Here is a 24685-nt window from a genome sequence, read left to right as displayed (position 1 = left end):
ACAGACCAGCTCTCGAACTCCAACGAACTCCAGTGTATGTAGTTTCATACTGCGACAATGCGCGCGCGGCGGAGAGAATTTCATATCAGAGATGCGGCCGAACAAAGCAGATCTCATTTGTACAGTGTGACCGATCGGCACGCGCTACCAGCGGCGTCCTCCAGAGGACGGCGCTCGCCGTCCCCCGTCAGCCGTGGTACTCCATCGTTCGCTTGCTCTCACGCGCACACGCGCACCCACACGCATGAGAAACGTCACAAAGCTCTCGGGATCGCGCAATTCGTGCCGGCGAGTTGTGCAACACCGTCGACGGCAGCGACACGAGCCTACTCTGTCTCTCCGAGAGCAAGTCCACAGAACGTCCGTCCCGCGGCGGCCCAGTGCACGCCGCCGCACATGGATCCAGCGTATGGCACACTCGATACAAAAGACACCAATGAGCAGAAGGATATCACCCTAAATGCGCAATGAAAGGGCAAGGCCGGCGATACACCTGGAAGCAGCTGCGCCAGCGATCGCGGCGCGTGCTGGCGCGTTGTGCGTGACGCAGCGACACGCCTCCGCTCGCGCCGAGTCGTGTGCCAATATATACATTAAACACATTCACGTAGATACCGGCCCATCTGAGAGGCGCGCCACACAACTCAGACGGCTCAACGCACAACATAAAACCACCTGGGTACCAACGCAATACAAAACTTCTCGCATCAAGAACTGCGAAGCACTCAGCTCTCTCACAGGTGAGACGACACGGACAAGTATCACCAATGGCGTGCGGAGGCCGGCGCAGCGGGCCCGTCCTCCGACAGAGCAAGTCGCTCGAGGGCCGTGAAAAGCTAGTACAAGCGTGACGCGCGAGCGTCCGGCAGCGAACCGCGCAGTCCGCATACAAAATCTATAAAATCGGGGTGTGACGTGGGGGCGGGGGCGGGGGCGGGGGCGGGGCGGGAGTGACGCGGGCGGCGCCGGCGCACCGGCTGACTAGCTGAGAAGCTGACGGGCCGAGTCGCGCCACTCACGGGTGGCCGTTGCCGCACGACTCCGAGAGCGCGCAGTATTCCACCATGGTGCGGTACAGCAGGTCGTAGTGCGCCTGGCGAACACACGAGGCCACTCGGTCACGGTCGGGGTCACAGTCGGGGTCGGGGTCGTAGTTGAGGTAGGGGAAGACGAACGAGGCAAGAGGGCGGAGACGGTCGCACAACACCACACAGAAACGCATCTTATTCAGCTTCGAACCACAAACAAAAACATCTAATCAATGAGTTACAATGCATGCACCTTCCAGACTAGAAATGACTCCGGTCGAAAGGCAGGAGAAGAGGAAGGAGAGGCGACAGAGAGACTGGAGAGAGAAAGAGAGAGAGAGAGAGAGAGAGAGAGAGAGAGAGAGAGAGAGAGAGAGAGAGAGAGAGAGAGAGAGAGAGAGAGAGAGAGAGAGAAAGAGAGAGAGAGAGAGAGAGAGAGAGAGAGAGAGAGAGAGAGAGAGAGAGAGAGAGAGAGAGAGAGAGAGAGAGAGAGAGAGAGAGAGAGAGAGAGTCGCGACAGACGGGGCTCGGGAGCACAATTAACGATATCACCGATGCTCTGAGCAGTCTCAGATGGTGCTCCAGTACAGGTCAGCGCTCTATATCCGGGTGTGCGTTAACCAATGTCGGCCGTCTCTGTGCCCGCGATTAGGGTCGGCGCCGCGCGGGTGCTCCTCGCACGTCTGCTGCGTGCTGCGGGTGGCGGGGCACGCGGCACCCGGCCGTGCCACCGGTCACCGCACCGTATGAATGGCGCCGCCGCGGCGGGCACCCAGTTGGCTAATCTGTGCGTGGATCGACCGGGATCCGGCCGGCGGAATTTCACCCGCTGAAGAATGGGAGCGCGTCCGACACTGCAGCGCGGCGCGGGCCGGCGCGGTAATGACTCCGGCGCCGGCCCCGATGGCCCGCGCGGCCCCCGCCAGGTCCGACCGGACCGATCAGCCCACCAAAACGGCGGCGTAGTTGGAAGTGGTCGGCCTTCGCCGTAAATTTCCCCTGCAGCCCGGGCGCGCCTTACACAGCGCTCCACGGCGACCGTCCTGATAATGCGGCAATATACACTGTCGCGTGCAGGGATCGCCGCACGCCAAGGTAACCTCTGGGCCAGGAAGGATCTAAGCCAGCCCGGCTCCGACTTAAAGAAGTGTAAAACAAATGCGGCTAATGGCGGAATCTGGCCCGAAAGCAATGTATTAGGAATGGTGTGACGTTCCGTCAGCGCGGACAATAATTTGGCTGTGGCCCGGTGAAAGGACTGCGCTCGAAGAAGGCCACACACAGGCGAGGCGCAGTGCCCGACACACCAGCTAACGGTCAGTTTTAGGGGCCAGTGTAGGAAACTCAGTCGGCTCCTAGGTAAAATTCCACTGTCGACGGACATGGTTTCCTATACAGGGTCCTTGAAATCCTTGAAATCAAGTCCGCTAATTGTTTTCTTCCATGAACTGAAGTTGCCCAAACTGTTTTTAATGCAGTGCTGGAATTTGGCCGTAAACCAACATCCAGTCGCACATTCACAAAAGTCCGACAAATCCTGAAGCAAAAACAATTCATTGGAAAGAATATTCACAAAATGACCGGAATAGTGGTGCACGACACTCATTCCAACATCGATGCTGGTAAAGTATTAGTTGTAACGCGAGATGAGACCCAAAAGAGAGAACAAATGTGGCTTACCATCAACACACTTAAATGCAGGCCGTTTAACATAAACAAGTCCAATGGGTAGCGCACCCCTGGCACCTGCCGATGCTGAGCTACTGGTTAACGATACACGCATACCGTGAACAGTAACTGTTATGAAGCTGTTTACGTCCATGATATTTTGACGTTAGGAATAATCAGCTTACTGACGATGATGATGATTTGGTGTTTTAGGGCGCACCAGCAACGAGGCTATATGGCGCCCATAACCAACCAATCTTCCTCAAAGTCGGGGGTTAAAAATCACCTGAAGCCCGGAGGCCGTGATGAACGAAAAGAGGCGAGAGGAATCGAGAAAAGGGGAGTCGTCGCGGAGAAGTGTTCTCAAAGAGAGTTGGGGGCCACGCAATCCAAAAGATCGCGATCGCTCAGCGTCCAGTCTCGGGCACTCGATCAAGACGTGTCGGACCGAAAGTCAGTCACCACATCTGGTGCAAATAGGCCTGGAGCCAACGCCGATAAGGAACCCATGGAACCCATGCAGCTTACTGACGAGAATGCATATTCATCAGCATCTCATCGCTACAGACGTTACCAAAGGATTTGAATAGCAAAAACACTACTTAGGCAACACATGGTCCTCGGCGATGCAAGTATGTCTCATATTCGTGTATATGATGGGTGGTGTCAATTTCATCATTTGGCGGCATTGACAGCATCCATTGCACGGTGCGCAAATGCATGCCATTCGTGCACAATTTATTCACATGCAAGTCAACAGTGATTTGAGATGAAAGGCCATTGCTGTTTGGTATTCTCAAAAGTTATGAAGTGGGATTATAAACGATATTAATGACACTGACAGTTCACTGACCGTTAAGATTCCAGCAGTCCAGATTGTTACAGAGAAAGGATAATTAATTCTGCAAATCTCTAAACATTTAACCCGCGCGGGGCTGGGGGGGGTAAATTTTACCCCCCCCCCTCGCGAATTTTTGCGATATCTCAAAAACGGCGGCGCGCAGCGCCGCCAAACTTTCAGTACCTTTTCTTACATCAATTTGACACGTTCCCTGAAAATTTGAGCGAAATCCGTCGGAAAATTTTTGAGAAATTGACGTTTTAGTGACGTCATGTTCGCCATTTTCGCCTCAAAAACGGCAAAAGTTCAAACGCCGCTAACATCTTCATTTTTAAAGGAATCAAGACGTAACAAAAAAGGTTATACGTAATTTTACTTTGTCTATCAAATGGCTATCTCGGTTTTTTGAAAATTTTGGATTTTGGCCTAATTTTTTTTCAAAAAACTGACTTTTTTGGGAAAATCATTATAAAATCCAAAATTTTGAGTCTATCGAAAAAAAACGGAACATATGTCAGAGAAGTGGTCTATGTGCACCTACATACCAAATTTTAGAAGAATCGGTTCAAAAATGTGGGAGTTATTCAAAATTTTATGACGTCACGACACACAAATTTTTTGAAAAATGACTTTTTTGGAAGTTCTACACCTCCTACGGAAACAAAAATAGCACCATTCGATTCGCCGTGAAAAACTGCATCAGATAGACATCTTTTTAGGCCTTAACAACCAACTTCAAAATTTGACCTCACTTGACCTGACCTTGACCTGACCTCGACCTGAAATTCATCCAGAGGTGGTCCATATCACTTATTGAGTGTGCCTATTGAATTCTATGAGTAAAATGACCCATAAAACATGTGTCGCACATGCCCTTTTCTATATTTTGTTTTTTGGTGACCTGACCTGACCTGACCTGACCTTGACCTTGACCTCTGAATGATATTGTATGCAACGAATATTGTCTTGGTAGCCTAAGAACACGTTTTGGGCGATCAGTCTCAGTCCATGACTCCATTCTTCGGCAACTACGGTGCAAGGCCGATACTGTAGAAACTTGCAATTTGTACCCTTGACCTGACCTTGACCTTGACCTCAAACTTTAAATTAAGTACATGTTTTTAGTAGTTCGTGATGAGAGCTTTCGATTGGCGTTTGCATTTTCCAAATCGGACCATTAGTTCGGGAGATAACGGGGGGGGGGGGGGGGGGTAAAATTTACCCCCCCCCCAGCCCCGCGCGTTCGGCTGGAGACCCCAGCCCCGCGCGGGTTAACGTGCTTACATCTCAGTGCAAACAACAAACGATGAAAAGGACACGACAATCCCTTTGGTGGCGTCTGAGGAAGCGTGTAACGCACGCTAAGGCCTAAGGAAATGCGAGAACAATCAACCCAAAACACGTAATATTGCAAAAACCAAATCGTAGTTCGCTTTTCCAAATATGACAGAAATACCAATCTGAGTCTTGGCGTGCTGTAATTGCATGTCGCGTATCGACCTTTCGCCATCACCAGTTGGCGGCAAGCAGTTCGGGGGCCGATGTACTGCCCCCGGGCCGTCAAGTCGGTGCCTTTTCGTGTCCCCAAGGACGGCCAGATCCGAGGGGCGGGCTCCGGCCCGGCACGGCTCACCCTTCGCGTGTCTGCCGGCCGCCGATAGCCGGTCGGGCCAGACGAAACCCATTATCGACCATGGCGCTGGCCGCCGCGGGAGCGGCCCGATTCCCCGTAGACCGCGGGCCAGAGGCAGATAGGCACGAGCGGACAAAGGAACCGGCGAGCGAACAGCCAAGAATAAACGAAGCGCGGAGCGGTATCATGCCTCGACCAGCATTACGTAGCTGCACAACATACCATATAACGGGGCTGCATTGTAGTAGCCCAGACTAATATACTAATACATGCTGCACCGAATCGCTTCACGTTGCACTGGCCTGTGGTAGTCATATTGAAAACGTTGTGTTTTAATGACACTCAGCAGTTAATCGGCTCGCCGATGTGGGGTGCCGCAGCGTTGGTGGTACTCACCAGTTCCTGGACCATGCCCTGTCGCTGGGAGCGCAGTTTGCGCACCGTCTGGAACACGTCACAGCGCCGCTCCCGGGTGAACTGGTGCACCAGGTTAGCCAGGGCGACCACCACACTGCTGCCCGAGCCGCCGTCACTGCAGGAGATGGGAAGAATAGATGGTCAAATTCCCATGATACCGACAGCGCCACCACCACACTGCTGCCCGAGCCGCCGTCACTGCATGAGAGAGATAAAAAGTGTTGAGATTCACAGACATAACGCACACAGAGCCATCTCCACACTTCTGTCAGGACTCCTGTCACTATGGGAAGAGATGGGAGGATAGACTCGCGCAGTCCGCATTAAAAACATAAACAGCACCCTATCCCATGCTGCCGTCGAGTCGCTGACATTACGAGGAAGTTACACACAGAAGCGGCGATCAGACACAAGGTAATCTCGACCAGACAGGGACTGCGGTAGTGATCGGTCCTTGGTCACGCCACTCCATTAATCGTATTCATAAATCATCCGTCAGCGGTCAGCCGTCACATCAGGGGAGCGTCAAGGCCGTGAAAAATGAACAGCCGAAATGGACACGCCACACAACTTTGCATGCACGTCTTGGCGGGCTGAATGCTTAGGCATTTTATTGGGAAGAATCTGAGAAACAGCATAAAATAGCTTTACTGAATTAAAAAAAAAGAAATAAAGAGCTAAGATTTCGTTAATTGGAGTCTTAAGACTGCAAATATCATTTTGCGCCCTTATATAAAAAAGCTTATCAGTGAGCTTCATTTTGATAAGCAGACTGGTGACTATTGAGTATAAGTTTCCAGCGTTTATCATTTTGATAGCCATTGAACAGGAATTGAACAGCCTTGCCCTAAAATCATAGTTCAGCCGTCGGCCAGAGTTAGTAACGAATGCAACTTTCCCATCTGGTCGCCGAGTGGCGGGATGATTCAGCGGCGCCATACACAGGTTTCCAATGGGGACAGGCGCCGGGACCGGTCTGCCCGGCCAGAACAGGTCGGTTGGCACGCTGCCGACTGTGCACGGGAAGCGCCAGCGGAGGGGAGGGTGGAGTGGAAGTGGGGATAGGTGTGAGATTAGCGCCCCCGCCGCTCCTCCGCCGGCCATGACGCCCAGTCTGCAGCTGTGAGCTGATCTGCACAGGCAGATAAGCCCGGGGAGGTGGTTATAACGCCGCCTGGCCTCGCGGTCGGGCGGCGGCGGCGGCAAGACGGTCTGATCTGATCCCACCGGCCCTGGAGACAGCCGGGGCTGAGGGCCGTACCAGTCCCAGGACGCCATGGTGCGGTGCCAACAGACAGGTCTGTCCGGCCGACAGCCGTGCTCATCGCTCATAGCTCACCACACGGGTCCCGGGAGATGAGCATGGCTCATCGGGACCTAGGTAGGTGAGGTATGCGGCGTTACGAAATTAACAAGGACGTCGAGCTCAATTGATGACCGTTCCTGCAGCTGGTTAATGACGCATAATGCGGCGATTCGGCGAAATTTGACGCTGTCTTCAAGCTACCTAACCATGCTTATCTTATCAGGGATCAGAAATTCAAGTAAATGGGATGGAGGATTTAAAAGGGTGTCGGATACCCGTTTTATTCTGACAACGATTGGCTGTGAATAGTGATAAGCATAAATTCACCTCCTCAGAAGAAAGCCATCGGATCTGTAATCACTCGTCATCCTGTGGACTCCGAAAACTGTGACTGGTGGACTAATCTGCAGGAAAGCCACTGAAGTATGGACTTACCCACCACCTGCAATCTGCATACTGTGACTGATCTACAGTGGACAATCACCGTAGCCGGCGCTCACACATGACTGATCACACATGTGGACTGATGTATAAAGTTGGGACTCACTTGCAGTGGACGGCCACGGGTCCCGGGTTGAGGCAGGCATCCTGCACCTCATCCAGCCGGTTGATGAGCTGTATTAGAGCCTTGACCGTCTGCTGAGTGTCGGCGGCGGCCGGCGGCCATCCGACCAGGTGCAGCTGACTGGTGGTCACCGAGTCGTTACCCTGCCGCAGAGACAGATACTGTCAGAGAGACAGACAGACGGACAGACAGATACAGACAGACAAACAGGGCGGCCATCCGACCAGGTGCAGCTGACTGGTGGTCACCGAGTCATTACCCTGCCAAAGGCACAGATACAGTCAGATACAGACAGACAGGGCGGCCATCCGACCAGGTGCAGCTGACTGGTGGTCACCGAGTCATTACCCTGCCAAAGGCACAGGGACACTCAGATAGAGACAGACAGACAGGACCACCAGCCCACCAGGTGCAGCTGACTGGTGGTCACCGAGTCGTTACCCTGCCAAAGGCACAGGGACACTCAGATAGAGACAGACAGACAGGACCACCAGCCCACCAGGTGCAGCTGACTGGTGGTCACCGAGTCGTTACCCTGCCAAAGACACAGAGACAGTCAGATAGAGACAGACAGAGAGACAGGGCGGCCATCCGACCAGGTGCAGCTGACTGGTGGTCACCGAGTCATTACCCTGCCAAAGACGGAGAGATACTCAGATACAGTCACACAAACAGGGCGGCCATCCGACCAGGTGCAGCTGACTGGTGGTCACCGAGTCATTACCCTGCCAAAGGCACAGGGACAGTCAGATAGAGACAGATAGATAGTCAGACAGGACGGCCAGACCACCAGGTGGAGCTGGCAATGTTGTCTTTGTGTTCTGACACTGAGTTTTCTGACAATGAAAATACATGTCCCAGAGTGATTGAACTGTGGTGCAAATGATTGTCAACAGATCCTGTTCTTATTGGGATTTTCCAATCACAAAAATTCGAGCACTGCACTCAGCTCATTGTACACAGCAATTCAACGCCGAAGTGACGGATTACTGAGTGGACAAAAATAGCGCAAACACAGCTGTGTAAAAAAAGCGCGACAATTTGAACAAAACTAAGCGGAATCGTGCATTCAAACGGGCTACCCCGATGCTTTATCACGCAATTTTGATCTTCCACGAATTGCTTGCAACTTATCGATCATGAAACCAATCGCATGTCAACCGATGTTGTCGCAGGTGTTCACTGTTCACATATACCCTATCAAGGACAAGTAACTCAAATTCACAATCAGCACTTTAGTTTACGTTCCACTGCGTGCCATTGTCCCGCAAATGACGTCTTAGATGCTATTGTTAGCCGACTTTAACGTCGGTGGCAAATCAACGGGTCATAAATCAGTGCGGCAGCGCAGTGTCATTCCTGATCAAGCAGATCCATCGTGCCAGGCCGATACCTGCCCGGTTCCCATAGCTCCCCCGCCCCCCCCCCCTCCCCGACAGTCGACACTCACACTGAGCTCCCGGCACGTCTTGTTCTCTCACCTCCCAACACTCTCACAAACTCACCTTTACACTGGACACACAGAAGGTCCTCCACGTGTAGGGGGCTGCCGGCGGGCCCGCCTTGACGCTCATACACTTGACTGTGATGTGATCGTAGGTGACGGTCTCGTCGAGCGCCGGCCAGTAGGGCTCTGAGGAGGCGGGCGTGCCGGCCGATGGCGGCTGCTCAGGGTCAGCCGAGTCGCCCGCCGCGGATATATCGACAGGCGCCGCCGTCGCCGTCGCCGGGTCCTAGGGCAGGCATAGATACAGTGAGCACGGTTGAATACCTACCTATTACGGTCATGAGAGAAGCTGATGAAGGCATGGTTGGTCTAAACTGTAGCATTTCACCGATGGCTCGTAGCACATGAAAAGAAATAAGCTTGTTTGGCAGTGTACCGACAATGCCTTACAATCAACGATTGAATATGCAAGTGGCTTTGTTCGTAAAATTAGCAAAACAAAGCAAAACTGATGAACACAGCTGTCTGGGTAGGCGCCAGACGCTCTACTCAGCTCCCGATTTCATTTTTTTCACGAAATACAAAAAGATAGCTGGGTGCCAGGCACGTGTTTGAAGTGGCATTTGAGCTGCAGGACTTACCATAAGGGTAAACATTGCATCAGAGGAAAATGCCACTTCACGCTAGACAACAGGCCATATTTGCATACCCTAGCCACCCATTCCGCCTCTTTCCCCGTTGGACAAACCTTGAGCTAACGGTTTCCCTCACACCACCCTGCCTTGTATTGTCCCGTCCTCTACCCAGCCATATCACGACACTGACCTCTGAGAGCATGACGATTGACGAGATCTCCAGGTCGAGCACCATCCGCCAGAAGTCGGCCCGCGTGCGCTCCAGGGGCTCCTGAGTCACGATGTATGTCTCGGAGATGTCGTAGCCCTGTGGAAGAGACGGCGGATTGTGTTTCAGTGAGGTAGTGGAGCGCACGAGGCAAACGATTTAGAAATTTGAGCGAGCTGATTTCCAACAACACACATTACATGGTAAACTAGCCTGAATCAGTTAAGATCCAAAACATATGGGGCATCCTAAATATTTCTCAAGGTTGAACACAAAGCCGTTGTAAATCAATTACCCCAAGTGATTCGCAATGGTGTATGACACAACCAATTAATGGGCTTATCAAACAAGTCGGCCTTCAAATTAGAACTGACTTACTCCGACTGCTATAAATTATCTAATTAGTTGAGAGCTTCCCATCCCTCCGGATACTACCCATCCATAATATATCCGTCCGTCCGTCCGTCCGTCCGTCCGTCCGTCCGTCCGTCCGTCCGTCCGTCCGTCCGTCCGTCCGTCCGTCCGTCCGTCCGTCCGTCCGTCCGTCCGTCCGTCCGTCCGTCCGTCCGTCCGTCCGTCCGTCCGTCCGTCCGTCCGTCCGTCCGTCCGTCCGTCCGTCCGTCCGTCCGTCCGTCCGTCCGTCCGTCCGTCCGTCCGTCCGTCCGTCCGTCCGTCCGTCCGTCCGTCCGTCCGTCCGTCCGTCCGTCCGTCCGTCCGTCCGTCCGTCCGTCCGTCCGTCCGCCCACCTGCCAATCCATCCACCCTACCTGTATGAAGGAAGCGTTGATGTACGTGTCCAGAGGCCGTGTGGGCAGCGGCGCCAGGATCACCCGGTTGACGTCGTAGGGCACGATGTAGTCGAGCCGGTTCTTCTCCTTGTTCTCGTCACTGCTGCCCACCGTGAACGCCTTCCGCTCCTCCGTCACCTCGCCTAGCCGCTGTCGGAGGGGTGGGAGGGTCAGAAGGGATGGTAGCAGGCATATGATTACAATAATGAACAGCATGTACCGAAAGAAAATTTGCCCAACACTGTTTAAGTCACCAATACACATAAGCGGCACAAATGCATCAACTAGCCATCTATCATTCACCCACCAGACTGAGACCCAGAAAATGTAGCAAATGATAACGGCTTCAAGTAACGGGCACATAACAACTGCATCTCCAAAAACCACCACAGGCTCTAGTCTTCTCTCCATCCATTCGATCCACACAGCCTAGCCCCTGTCTCCCCACCGACTCACCCTGAACTCCTCCTCGAGTCGCGTTCTCATCCGCTCAGGCTCTTTGCCGCAGAGCGAGCGGTAGGTGGCGGCCAGCTTGGCGGCCGGAATCTCCGTGTCGCCGAACTGGGCGTACTCCATCAGCGCCCGGTACACAAAGATGTACTGCTTCTGTAACGGGAGAGGCGAGCAGGCGTCGACATCCAACAGAGATGCGGTTAACTGCACAGATGGTGCTGTTAGGAGGCTCGCTCAGATACGCCCGACATGTCATGTGGACTTGCATAAGCTGACATTTAAATCTGAATGAAAACTCATCCTTAGCCGCACGTAAATAATGCAAAATTCCCGTCGTATTCATCTGAAATACGTCTTCTCCTCTACAGCCAAACTCACAAAGACACACGTTTGAGAGGAAAAATACTAATGTACATTTCCACAGCGTTTTGCGTAGATAAGGCACCATGCACCAAAAGATTGTCATACAAATTCCTAGCCAATCAAAGAATCAGGCTAGCATCATATAGCTTAGACTAATTGCGCCTCCTCTACGGAACGATTTTCCACACTTACACTTGACAGTATGAAGCCTTCATCAGTTTCTAAAATCCCGTTCCAGCTTTCCCTCGACTTTGACACCCGAGCTGGACTAACTACCTCTCTGGCCGCCTTAGGCCTCTGGTATTTGGCATTATTGGGGTTACATCAGAGGGACTTATTTGCATGACATTTTGCATGAATTAACATAAAAAGGGGATGGTGGATTTTAAATACTTCCCTTCCCTGAAAAGCGGGCCATTTGATTTGAATGCGGTAAATAAAAGACAACAGTGGGCAAAGACAGTCGTGAAAAGCCACGATGAAGGCCGCGCCGACACGAAGCCCAGCACGAAAGACACGGATCCAGCCGGGTTCTGCGACTAATTGCGTGATGCAATTAATGTGCAAGGCCGGTGATGGCCCGTGAAAGGAATGCCGCCTGTTCCCCGCTCGCAGTGGGGACGGAACTGCACTAAAGCCAAGAATCCGGGCAATGAAGGCCAGATTACGGTCTAGAACTGACAAATTCCAACAGAGCTCTGGAAGGGCCGGATGGCACGGACATCGCAGCGAGGAAACGACAAAGGATATGATGTCACCGCGTTGAGCACATCGAACATGCAAATGGACAGCTTCTAAAAATGCATAGAATGTTCCATAGCTATACAGTGAATGAAAGTGAATCTTAGGCACTACACGCCGTGACCATCAGCAACTGATCATTTCCTTGGCTTGATGTGTAAGCCAACCAAGCTTCCCCCTCACTCCACCCCACCGTCCGCCCTGCCCCACCCAGCCAGTCTGCGTCCTCACCAGCGACTGGACCAGGTAGTTCCTCTGGTGCCGCAGGTCACAGATGGTGTTGAAGATGGTCACCTCCCCTTCCTCCTCCATCTGCTGCAGCAGGGAGTCGATGGCGACCAGGGTGCCCGTCCGACCCACGCCGGCACTGGGGGCGACCACACACGGGAGCGGCGTTAGATATTGATGTGATTGAGGCTATCGGCGTACCGGAGATAACACGGTAGAAAACATAGCAAACTCTTCAAAGTGATATGCTTATCATAAATATGCCACTCGGATACACCGCAATGTAGACAGACAACATGCAAAATAGGCGTAACACAATCAAAACTCACCATAACAATTGACAAAAATATAGCAATGTAAAATGATCTAGCAATTTGCGTTAACCTCATGAGTGAAGCTTCTTCAGCCTCTACAGCCCTATCGTGTCGTCTCGCAGTTGCTTTAGTCACGGACCTATCCACTCACCTACAATGGACCAGAATGGGTCCCATCTCGAGCGAGTACATCTCGTTGATGCGTTTGATGAAGCGCAGGATGCCAGTGGGGTACTCGGGCGCCATGAAGTCCTTCCACACCAGGTAGTGTAGGTGGGTGATGCGGCGTGTCTCCACCGAGCCGTCCGAGCGCGGACGGCTGATGCTCAGCACGCGCTGGATGTAGTCTGTGGACGGCAGTGGTATCAAACAGGTTAGAGTATGTGCCTCGCTCTCAGCAGATATAACAGCGGTGGGTACCGCGAGCGAAATAACGCAGACAAAAAAAAAAAAAAGATCAGCGAGGTTAATGGTAAGGGTAACGGCGTGGGGCATCAGAGCATGGGTCAACGTACAGCGCACGGCGCAGGGCACACAGCAGCTCAATGTAGTCTCCGTCACAGATCACTCGCTCGTTCAGGATTGAGATACTTCGACAAATACAGCGATAAACGGCCCTACAGGCCTGATAAATTCCCTCACATTCCAAAGACAGAAAACAAGAAAACCATGAAGCACTATATAACTGACGAAGAACGATGGCTGGATTCTATGGGCGTCCGGCGCACCTGAGTAGGGTTTCTCCTCGGCCAGCGAGACGGTGATGGCGCCGTAGGTGGTCTCGCCCTCCTCGGGCCAGTACTTGGCACACTTGGTGCGCCCCACCTCCTCCAGGTTGGTTAGCATGATCATCAGCTCGCAGCAGTGCTCCCACACCATCCGCCAGAAGTCGTCAATGGTGGCCTCCAGAGGACCTGTCCGACGGCGCGAGCAGGGAAGGAGATGTCAGGTCAGGTCAGGGAGGGTCAGGTCAGATCGGTATTAGTGAACGGGGCATAAGCGAGGAGATTTCGATGTAGCGAAGAGAATGTATGTACTAACCAGGCACAATGGTCGATGAGACAGCGTGATTAATGTATTTGTAGTCAATAAATGAAAAGAATATATATTACTGACCGGGCCGACGAAATTATTTGGAAACGAGGTTTGCAAAATCGACGTAGGCCCGAGTGCGAAGCACGAGGGCCGGGGTCAAATTTTGCAAGCCGAGTTTCCAATAATTTCGTACGGCTGAGGTCAGTAAGATTTTTCCTACATGCCGCATACCTGTTAAGCAGTTTCGACAGGTTTTGGTGACACTTTTATGCGATTGTTTTGTGCATAATTTCATAACAGTGATTGCGGTAATGCTGTGGATAAAGTTTTAAAGAAAATTTATAGAAGAAAATGTATCAAAACTCCTTACTTCAAAAAGAATCGCGTCTTAAACATCAACTCAGAATAGCACAACAAGTTGATATCGGCAGGGAACATAATACATGAATGATTTGCCACGACATAAGAACAAGAAGAAAGTATAATATTCCTAGTGATTAAACGTGAATTTTCCAGTGCTCTTGCAAGAATCTTTCCTTTATTCATGTAATCGTACTTTGTTGATGCCCTATGGCTAAACGTCGTGAAATACATTATATTTTCCATATTTTACATGTTTGTTTCGAGGAAAGGACTACAGACTTTTGTACAAAATATTTCAAAACCCTTGATGAGCGGAGCAGATATTGTTTACCAAAAAGGTTAGTTTTGTAATTTTACGAGGCAAATATTATGCAATAATGATGTCAATTATACACTCCCTGTCAATTATACCTCTGGGCTCTGGGCTAATGCGATAAACAATAGTTTAGAGGTCATTGCCCTGGGCAGTAAACCCGGGCAGTAAACTTTTGTTTACTGCCCGGCCTATCAAATAACCACACAAATAACATGGCATTTTGACACCGACAGTTTCTTGGTCATAGTTTTACTGCCCGGCTCGTGCTGTGCTTAAGACATACCCCGGCATGTAGGAAAAGAAAATTATGCCGCAAATCATCTGCTGAAACATATCCATACCCTAACACGCGATGCCATCGCACCATCCGCCTGCCAGGTTACCCTACCTTGGGCGCAGATGAACTTTTTCCGCTCCTTGTAGCCCCAGACGAAGTTGGCGTTGATGTACTCAGTGCTCTGCACGCCGTCGATTTGACTCAGCTTCACTCGCGTCTGGTCGTACGCGCGAATATCCGGATACCTGGAAATACCCGATACACAGGTATTTCAAGTCATTGTCACACTGTTAATAACACAGCTCCTCCTTCTTCATTTAGTGACAGTGATAAAAATTTCAGGACAATCAGCTTGAATGTTGGAAGAGACAAAAAATGAGCTCATTGAACTCCAGCCACTCCACCCAATGACTGATCCCCACCCGCTACTCATTGGTCCTTCGTCACGACACCATCAACCAGCCTACCTATTCTTTTTGTAGTTTTCGGGCGCCTCCGAGGCGTACGTGGTACGATCGTGCAGTCTCTGTGGCAGACAGTCGAACTCTCGCCGGAAGCCGAGGTCCGAGTCACGGTGCCGGTCCTGGTAGGCCGAGACAAGCTCGTGGCGCGCGATCGGCGGCAGGGGAGCTGAGCCCGACACAGGCTGCCCGCGCACGCTGCCCAGCATATCCCTGAGGAAGGCAGCGTGTAACGTTGGGTATCCATGAGGGCACTGACTGCCCAGCATATCTACAGAGGAAACAGAATGTAACGTCTGGTATCCATAGGGGCACTACTGACAACCCCCCCCCATAGGGGCGCTACCTAACACCCCCCCCCCCCCCCATAGGGGCACTACTGACAACCCCAACACATCAATCTGGCGCCCAAGTAATCAGCTGCTGGTAATAGGCGCCCATCAGAAGGCGGCGTCATAGTTACGGTAAGTGTGCATGTGGGTAATTAATAATGTCCAACGTGTTCTGTGTGGCAAAGATAGAACTGCACTGCTGTGCAACACTGACATCATGTTGTTGGTTAGGTCATCATATTAGAAAACTCGCAATTTTAGCCACACCAACTCACGACAAACGCACCTCCCAACACTCTGCCCCTCACCTGAGCGCTCTCGACACCACCACGTCCTTGCCGTAGCGTTTCAGCGCGAACAGCGTAACCAGCAGTATCAGCATGCAGATGACCAGCGCGCAGACGACGCCCAGCACAGTGCCCAGCACCTGCTGGTACTGCTGCGGCGCCGGCGCCGGCGTCAGCGGGGACAGGTAGTTGGTGCTGGCCACCGCCACGCCGCCGTCCTCGCGACGAACTGCCGGGTAGACAGGGGGCAGGTCAGAGGAGCGGAACAGGTGCAACAGACGGCCGAGTTATGCCGGGATTCGTCAGGATAGAGCAAGATTTAAAATCCAGGTTATCCGTTGGTCGGAGGCCTGTGGTGTATTTGGGTGGATGGTTTGGCTGGATGGATCCTGACCAAACCGGGGAAAAGCGTATCTCTTTTATGGGAAGAAACCTTACAGTTCGTGAAACAGAGGTAGCGCACACACTACGCAAGACTAGCCCCTCGGAGCAGTTCAAGTTAGTCGATCGGTCACGACCTCCGTTTCAGTCATGTGAGCGGCCGGTGCCGACACTTCACCATCGCTGCCAACAGTACATATGTCCCCGGCCTGCCACTGATCCACTCACCGACCAGCTGGACGAAGGCCGTGTACCGGGCGTCGTTGATCAGGGGACCGTCGTGTGGCGGCGGCGGCGGCGGCGGCGCGGTGGGCGCCTCACGCCTGCTGCGCCGCCACGGCAGCCGGCCGTGCCGCCGGCGCCGGCCGCCATCCGCCGGCTGCTGCTGACACTGGCCGCACGCGGCAGTCTCCAGGGTCTGGCCGTCGCCCAGCGTCACGTACTGGGTCTTATCGAAGTCGCTGTGGGAGGGACACAATCAAAGGTTATATTAGTGATTACTGGTCACGTCAGCGTCCAATACAGCGACGCTTCCGATACGCCATTTGTGTCGAGGTCATAGTTATGGTAATTCGAAATGAAGGAGTCAAATAAGCCAAGAAACATTGTCATATGAGGAGCCAATTAGGTCATCGTCCAATCGGACCCCAGAAGCAGCATATCGCCCTCATTGCCCTGCCTTACTCCAAATATAGTTATCAATACCCCGATCCCCCCCCCCCCCGACCACCCTGCCCACTTACCTTCCAAACGCGTCGGCCAGATAGGCGCCCTCTCCGCGCGCCTGGACCTCCTCATAGGAAAGCAGAGGGACCTCATCGGGCTGCGGTAGCTCTTCCAGCTCCTGACCGTTGGCCAGACGGACCATCACAATCCTGCCGGCAGAGCCGAGCACGGTTACAAACAGATCCGTGATACGCATGGATGGAGAGTGACATGTACAACGAGAGAGAAGACAGATTACGTATTCATGGAACTTTTTATATGTGTATCGTGAATTTCATAAGCTACTCTCAATACAATGGGCTAGGCAAGATAAATGCATTGTTATGTTGTTTGAACACCGAGTAAAATGTGTTTGTGTGACTGAAATTTTATCGCACACCCAATGATGTTCAAGCACCGCTGCTGAAGACAGATATTTGCTAAGACGGGTGATCACGATTTGAGTTCACAGGCGCCGCAGCAATAAATCTTTATGGCGGCCATATACCAACATACCCTGAGATATCTCACAGCGGTCGCTGATAGCGTTCGATCTCGAACTTACGCGCCCTACTCCAATCGTCAGGAATTTAACAGCTACTCCAGCTTCTGAACTTCACACCAGTATACACCACGGTCTGGTGCCACCTCTCACTCCGCCGGACACCTCCCATTTCAAGGTTTCACCGCTTGCACCTCCCAGCGCCGCTGAGCGCCTCCCGTCTAACCCGTATCAACGGAAGGATTTCCCGGGCGCCTCCCAACTCACCAGTAGCAGCAGATGGGCCCGCTGCGGAAGGATACGTCCCAGGGCGCCCCCTACCTCTCCTGTAGCAGCAGATGGGCCCGCTGCGCTCCGTCACCCGGTCCCCTCTAACCTGTGTCACTGTGAGGCTCCCCAGGGCGCCCCGATCTCACCTGAAGCAGCAGACGGGTCCCTCGGGCGCCTGCCATCTCACCTGTAGCAGCAGATGGGCCCACTGCGCTCCGTCCCTCGGTCCCGTCTCACCTGTGTCACTGTGAGGCTCCCCGGACGCCTATGATCTCACCTGTAGCAGCAGATGGGCCCACTGCGCTCGGTCACCCGGTCCACCTGCACCAGCAGCAGCCAGCGGCCGTAGTGGTTGACGCGCCACCAGTTGTAGGTCTGTAGGTGCTGGGCGGCCGGCAGACCGCCGCCCACCTGGCAGCTGGCCACCGCGCCACCCGTGCACACCGGCTCCGACGTACCGACGCACACCTGAGCAGAGGAGAGGGACGGGAGGGCGTCAGGGGGCCGAACGGAGCAAAACAATGCCTGAAGAGTACGGCGTGTAAGGACACAATACAATACAGGAGCTCGTACAAGGGAAGCAACGGCCGTACGGAGGTATGAAACACACGAGACTATGACGCGAGGGGCGAGAAAGATACGGGAATATCATCTAAGATGACGGTGCAGAGGGACACTTCACTAGTGAGCGCCAACGCTAACGGTAGTACCAAAATACCCAAGTAGGCGCCAACGACCATAAAACCGGTGTTTTATAACTACAATCGAGGACTGTACAACTGGATTGAGGACTGAGGACTGCCGCAAAATCGAGGATGACTACAAAACCAACCCGGTTATTTGTATTTAGATAACCTGTCTTGATACTACGCGCAGAAGTAAGGCAACGAGATCAATAACGCGATACTCAAACACCTTATTTTAACTTATGTGAACGTTGCATTACGTTTGGCGGTGACTCACGCGAACGGTGTAGTTTGTATTGGGGTCGACTACGAACTCTGTCGACAGTGCCTGCCCGGTAACTTTGCGCGACTCGGGACCGTAGTTCATCTGATCGCGGGACTGGCCGTCCTCGCCGATGTACTCCGAGATGCCGGTCACAGTAACCTGGCAGTGAGACAGATGAGTCAGTGACAGATGCTGAGATAGGTCATCATATACCGGTGACAACCATGAGAGACAGAGTCAGCAACAGACACGTTCAGAGTAATGTCACGAGATTTCAAAGACATCTTTCATTGACATGGACGACCGTCTCTTATCGACAGACCGAGCTGCCACGAGATGCCAGTCACAGCAGCATATTTTCCCTGCATGGCAAAAGACAATGAAAGACACTAAGAACTATCACCAGATGCCGTCACACGTGACCGTAGTTGTGCACGCCGGCGGTTTTGCCCGTACCGTATAGCCCTCGAGTGAGGAGTCAGCATTCGCCGGCGGCTGCCAGGAAACGAATAGGACGGCCGAGCTGAGCCGCTCTCCGTCCAGCCGGCACTGGAGCGTCACCTGACGCGGCTTTAGCTGACCTGCCGACACGGGGCAGAGTTCAGTCAGAGGCTGGGTTTGGGAACGCGACATTGGGTGAAAACATGTAGCCACATGCTAGGAGCTGGAAGCACGTCGTGGACACTGGGCACCAGTCAAACAATTAGAACGATGGACACTGGCTGGAACATTGAAACGTGACACAGGGAGCGCAGTTCGGCGGGACATTGAGACGCCGGACACACAGCACAGAGCGACGGCGTCTGTCCACTTACGGTCGACCATGGTGGTACCCTGGACGTCGTCGGACCAGGGGCCGCACACGTTCACCAGGTCGTTACAGGCGCGCACAGAGATGTTGTAGGTGCGCCCGGCGGCCAGGTCCGGCCACAGGAACAGCGTAATCGGGTGCAGCACCGTCCTCTGTCGGAACAATAATCAACAGTCAGTCATGAGCGTAATGGCTGAACAACCGAAGGTCGCAAAAAAAAAACTGGTAAAATTCAAGTGGACCGGCGAAATACCTAACTATAGTACCTCTCCCGTTCCATCGCCCCCTCCCCACCATGACCAAGTTGGTCGGGCCCACAGGCTGGCCCATTGTTACCATCTCTCATCTACGTACTAATACCGTCCGGGCCGATTGGGCCCACAGACTGACCTCCTTGACCTCGCCCTGCAGCCGGTCGACCCTCATCAGTCGGTAAGACTGGACGTGGGGCGCCACCTCGGGCGGCGGCAGTGACCAGCTGAGTGTCAGCGACTCGCTGGTGGCCGCCTTTACCGAAATAGTCGGCTTGTACTCGAGGTCTGCGGAGGATAGCGACAGGGGGTACCCCGTGAGATAGTGTTGAGCGGCAGGTGCGATACACGTGGCAAGTATAATGGTACGTAAGGTAGGGTACCTGTCTCTAAAATGTACATCAGACCAGTCAATACGTGGAATACACGACCGGTGCGTTCCACAACATGCAATAAAAAAAACAGGCGTAACTTTTTAGCCTTTCAGATTAAACGCACTAAATCAAATTCATGGCTCCTGATAGCTCTGAACAAGTTCAAACATCCCCTCAGCGATGACTCCGAAGCCCAAATGTCATCTCTCTCCACTCGGGCTTTTCATTCCATCCCTCTCTCTCTCTCTCTCTCTCTCTCTCTCCCTTCTGCTCTCTATCTATCCCACATTCCCTCCTATCCTGTTCCTCTTACCGCGGTCCTGCGTGATGAGCTGGCCGTCGCGGCCGACCTCCACCGTCTCGCTGCGGCCCACTCCGTTCTCGGCAGTGAGTCGCACCTGGTAGCCGCGGCTCGGCTCCAGGCCGCTCAGCACAGCCGAGGTGGCGTTCACCGCAACCTCCGTGGGCCAGTAGAGCCACTCGTTAGAGCCGACGGCCATGAACTGCAGGCGGTAGCCCGTCAGAGGAGAGTTGCCGTCATCCACCGTCCACTTGACGTAGATGTGAGACTTGCCCACCGCGACCGCCTTCGTGATGGTGACCTCGGGCTCCCCTGCCGGAGCGGCCAGACAGCTGCTGGGTCAGGGACGGGTAGGGCAAGACAGCAGCATAGCCGGCCTTCGCCGAGGCAGAGAGGTTCACTGCCCGGAGACGACCGACCTCACCACCACCTCTTTACGGTGAGATCAAATAAAGAAAATCATATCAATCCGATTTCACCGGTCATCGGTGTGAGAATGGGCCTCGGGGTGCGGTGCACTCAAAGGATCACAACTCGGGAGAGGAGATAATATTTCATGGTTAACTATTTTTATCTCGACAAAAACGACCGGCGACTGGCCGGGGACGGCCTACATCGCTCTAATCTTTAAGAACTGCGGTCGCTCAGACCAGCGGAGAAGGTGCAAAATTCACTCATTCATCTGAACAGCTTGAACGGCGAAAGGCGACCCCACCTATTCATTTGATCAGTTTGCCCAATGAGACACCACCGATTCTAAACTACGATACAGACGCTGTAATCGGACCCGCATAATGAGAAGAAAAGAGAACGACCGCACTCACTCTGAACTATGTTACGAACAGCCAAGTGCTTGGACAAGCCTGGGTGCGGAGAGGGGGCGATCCCACTCACTCTGAACTATGATTCGGACCGTGTGATCGGTTCGGCCTGCGGATAGGACACGGACTGCCCCACTCACTCTGAACTATGATTCGGACGGTATGCTCGGCGGTGCCCGCCTCGTTGCCGGCCTGGCACGTCAGCTGGCCGCCGTCCTTGTTAGACACGTTGGTGACCGTCAGCTGGCTCTCCACCTCCGTCGATGAGACGTTACGAACGGTGATGGTGTACCTGTGGTGAGATCAGGCGGGACATTAGACACCGCGGAACGGCGACCCGAGTCTGTCCGCCAGACTGCCGACAACGCGCTGACGTGGCACGCGACTGATCGCTATATCCGACGACGGTGTCAACAGGGGTCGGCAGAACTGAGCGGGCAGCACTGCTGGAGGTATGCAGCGCATAGCGGACTGTGCCCAGACGGCCGGGAAGTGAGCTATCGTGTGACGCGTCACCCGACACTCGCCCGGTCAGCCGGAGAGAGACACGTACTTTGAGGTGCTGTTTTTGACCGGCTGTTTGCCGGCGCTCCAGACGATGTTCGGCGTCGGACTGCCGCGAAACGAGCAGCTGACCGCTGCCGAGCCTCCCACCTGGGCTGTGCCGTTACCGCTCGTAGCCAGCTCCGGGCCCACTGACGGGAGCACGGACAGAGTCAGACGGAGATACTCGACAGAGGGGATTAGTATTTAACGCACCGTAACTAAAAACCTGCCTCGAGTCACGATAATTATTCCGCATCGATGTAAAACTCCCGCGGTAATCGAGCCAGAGCTGTCCCTAAAATTGGATAAAAAGAGTCAATTTATCATTATCTATTACAGCAGGCCATTGGTAAACCTGAAAGACACCACGTATGCACGAGCACCTCGTGCTCTCACCTCGGACCCGCAGCGTCGTCGTGCCCGGTTCGCCGCTAGCCACGTGGCACGTATAGCTGCCCTGGTCGGAGAGTTGAACACACCACAGCTGCAGGTGGGACACCACAGACTTGTCCTGTGAGCAGCAGGAAGGGAGCAGTCAAAAAACGACATTCTACCATTTATATGGTATGACAGCTTGGTAAAAAATGCATAGGTAACTTAATGCAAGGGGCAAGGGCACCAACTATCTGAAAAGAGAAGCCAGGTAAACAAGTGCTGATACAATTTATAAAACAGATTTTTCACACTGAAAGTCACTGAAAATTAATAATTGTCCAGCCTCATCACTGACAAGTAGCTGTCACATCTATAGCCAATCCTCCACATCACGATCTCGATATAACTGAAATTCTAAAACACCATAATATGGCGCCTCCAACAAGAAGCTTGGTAAGCCAACAAAGCTACAACAGAAATGATATCCATCACTAGAGCAGCCATTGTGATGGCAACAATATAAATTTTGTTGACCACACCCTCCCTGAAGCCTTCTAGCATTACACATTGTCCCAGTAAGTTGATCTCATTAGGACCCTGGCAGCCCGAGGCCCACCTTGGTTTCGCGCACGAAGGTGACACGATTTGACCGTGACACATTGACATCATCTTTGGTCCACCAGAGCTCAGTATCGGCTGGCTGAGCCGTGCACGAGATGGTGGCATTGTCACACTCGTCCAACAGCTCAGGTCCTGTCAGCTTGGTGATGGCTGCACCTGTCCAACAAAACGAAAGACATCACACATGTTATTGGAGGATTGTGAATGACAATCAGAGATATAACTATGGAAAAGGATAAAAAAGTCTTTCAGAAGCATGAGCGGATCAGCCATTGAAATAGATTGAACAGCATCAGAATAATTTTCCTTATGAAAATGAAGATTTATTTTTGAAAACATTTTTACAGGAAAGGAAAACAAAATGAAAAACACAATTATTTGCGCATAAAATTAACTTGGCTAGCATGTAGAAACTGATACAGCTCCTAAGTCTTACCTGCTCTAAAAGATGGCAAAGATGCCAACAGAAGAGTGTAAAACAGCCAGCACCATGGTCTAATTGGGTGATCCATGGCATATTACTGAAAAAGAAGCCATATGTCAGTCATGTTGTAAACCTCATAATTTGTTATGTAGTTTCCTTGAGTAAATGACATCACTTTATGGTCAGTGTTATATTTCCTCAATTCTCAATAGCTTATTTTGATACAATTGTGGCATGGTGGTTCAAGAAAGGGTGTTGTTCAGCAAGGGTGACATAAGGGGTAGCTGGGACAGTGAGCCTGGATGTAGAGGGATACAAGTTGGAATATTTTTTTTTTACTTTTATAAATTTATTGCGGGTAGCTCAACCATTTCATATCTACTACCTATATTAAATCAAATGTTGGTAGTAGGTACCTATAAAATTAATGTTTGGCAAATACATGACATTTTTCCATTTAAAATCTGTCTTATTAATTTCTTCCAGACCTTTTGAATGGAAGGATCCACATTCACAAGAAAAGAGCCCCCGCTAAGTGAAGCTTGTAGCGTTGGCCCTGCTCTCTACCTTCCGAGTTCTGATCGCACAATTTCTTGCCTATGGCAGAATTTAGATTCTGAAGTTAAGAGCATACACAAAGCTGTGCATGGCAGGCCCCCTGACTTTGACTGGCTAAAGCCTCCCACCAACTGCAACCATACAAGTCAGGAGGCTCATAAACATCAAGTGCCCATCACGCTTCGAAGCCAGGCTGTCATGCTCTCACCACGCAGAATCCAACGCTCTATCGACTGAGCTACAGGACCAGCAATGACAAATAACAAATTTTGCTGCAACAACTTGTTGTCGAATCAAGGCACCTAGCCGCAAGGCTAAAGCGTCCAAATGTTATGTCTTGGTTTGGTTTCCTTCTGACTCGTGCTCTTGTCTTGCGAGAAATGGCAGTACTAAGGGCAACTAAGCAGATTGAGCATAACAACTTTAAAGGCGCAATCCCCTACCTCAAGTTGTTGCAACTTTATGAGTCTGTGCCATACCAATATACAAGGTCTCCAGTTCCAAACACCACGAAATGCCAAATTGAAATGGGAGGTGACACAACTTGGAGGCAATTTCGGTCAAGTGAGCAAAGCCATTCTAGGAACTCTAATAGCATATAGAGAATAAAGCAGGAATTCTGATACCTACTTCGCTTATTCATACGGTTCAACTTACCAAATAAAACAATTAACGAATACCCATCCTATTCATTCATTCAACAATCACACATACTCAAAAACCGACAACTGGTGCAAGCATTGATTATACATTCGGATTTGATCCACTTACAAAACCCATTACGTCATGCATATCCGATATGTTTTTCTAACTTTTTTCACTATTTTCTTCATGATATATTTTCAATTTCATTTTTTGCTTTGTTTATTAATTTCATTTTACAAATTTTATCTGAATGCTTCTTAAAATACAATAAAATGAAATTTTTGGACCTACTTAAATTCGCAAAAGTTGAACGTTTATGATGACGTAAGTTTTAAGCTCAGAATAAATTTTGTAACCTCATCATTTTACCATTGACTTCACCAACTGGCAAAGCGCCGCATTTGACAAAGCGGGGATGCCCGATTGAAACAACTAGATCACAA

At 51.9% G+C, this 24685-nt stretch overlaps 1 protein-coding gene across 4 annotated transcripts; it reads right to left on the bottom strand.

Annotated features, from left to right (window-relative positions):
- Positions 1–12: 12 nt before the first annotated feature.
- LOC122386729 (tyrosine-protein phosphatase 69D-like) lies at positions 13–24327 on the bottom strand. Of its 4 annotated transcripts, none has more exons than XM_043376224.1 (27): positions 24255–24327; positions 23052–23136; positions 22611–22771; positions 22016–22130; positions 21627–21768; positions 21214–21365; positions 20265–20564; positions 19717–19865; positions 19331–19478; positions 18972–19096; positions 18528–18674; positions 17842–18032; positions 16831–16962; positions 16316–16548; positions 15728–15935; positions 15094–15300; positions 14738–14871; positions 13364–13549; positions 12787–12982; positions 12325–12460; positions 10993–11142; positions 10516–10686; positions 9731–9847; positions 8964–9191; positions 7441–7601; positions 5567–5702; positions 13–1093 (listed from the first exon to the last, which is right to left on the bottom strand). In XM_043376224.1, exons 2-27 carry the CDS (start codon positions 23125–23127, stop codon positions 1016–1018), a joined length of 4179 nt encoding a protein of 1392 aa, XP_043232159.1. In that variant the 5' UTR covers positions 23128–23136; positions 24255–24327; the 3' UTR covers positions 13–1015. The 4 variants fall into 4 exon arrangements, with proteins under 4 accessions (XP_043232159.1, XP_043232160.1, XP_043232158.1 ...); XM_043376225.1 differs by having other exon boundaries at positions 24228–24309; XM_043376223.1 differs by lacking the exon at positions 24255–24327 and adding an exon at positions 24041–24144.
- Positions 24328–24685: the final 358 nt, after the last annotated feature.

Source organism: Amphibalanus amphitrite, unplaced genomic scaffold, assembly GCF_019059575.1.
Source record: "Amphibalanus amphitrite isolate SeventyFive unplaced genomic scaffold, NRLGWU_Aamphi_draft 000261F_arrow, whole genome shotgun sequence".
Lineage (NCBI taxonomy): Eukaryota > Metazoa > Arthropoda > Thecostraca > Balanomorpha > Balanidae > Amphibalanus > Amphibalanus amphitrite.
This window is presented reverse-complemented; position numbering and strand designations above follow the sequence as displayed.

Bases quoted from the DNA above. Each gene is read 5' to 3' on its own strand.
- LOC122386729 (XM_043376224.1), bottom strand. From the start codon at position 23,127: ATGGATCACCCAATTAGACCATGGTGCTGGCTGTTTTACACTCTTCTG. The intron at 15,301-15,727 runs GTGAGGGGCAGA...TGCCTTCCTCAG, and splicing joins GTGGTGTCGAGAGCGCTCAG to GGATATGCTGGGCAGCGTGC. The intron at 9,192-9,730 runs GTCAGTGTCGTG...TGCCTGCCCTAG, and splicing joins CAATCGTCATGCTCTCAGAG to GACCCGGCGACGGCGACGGC.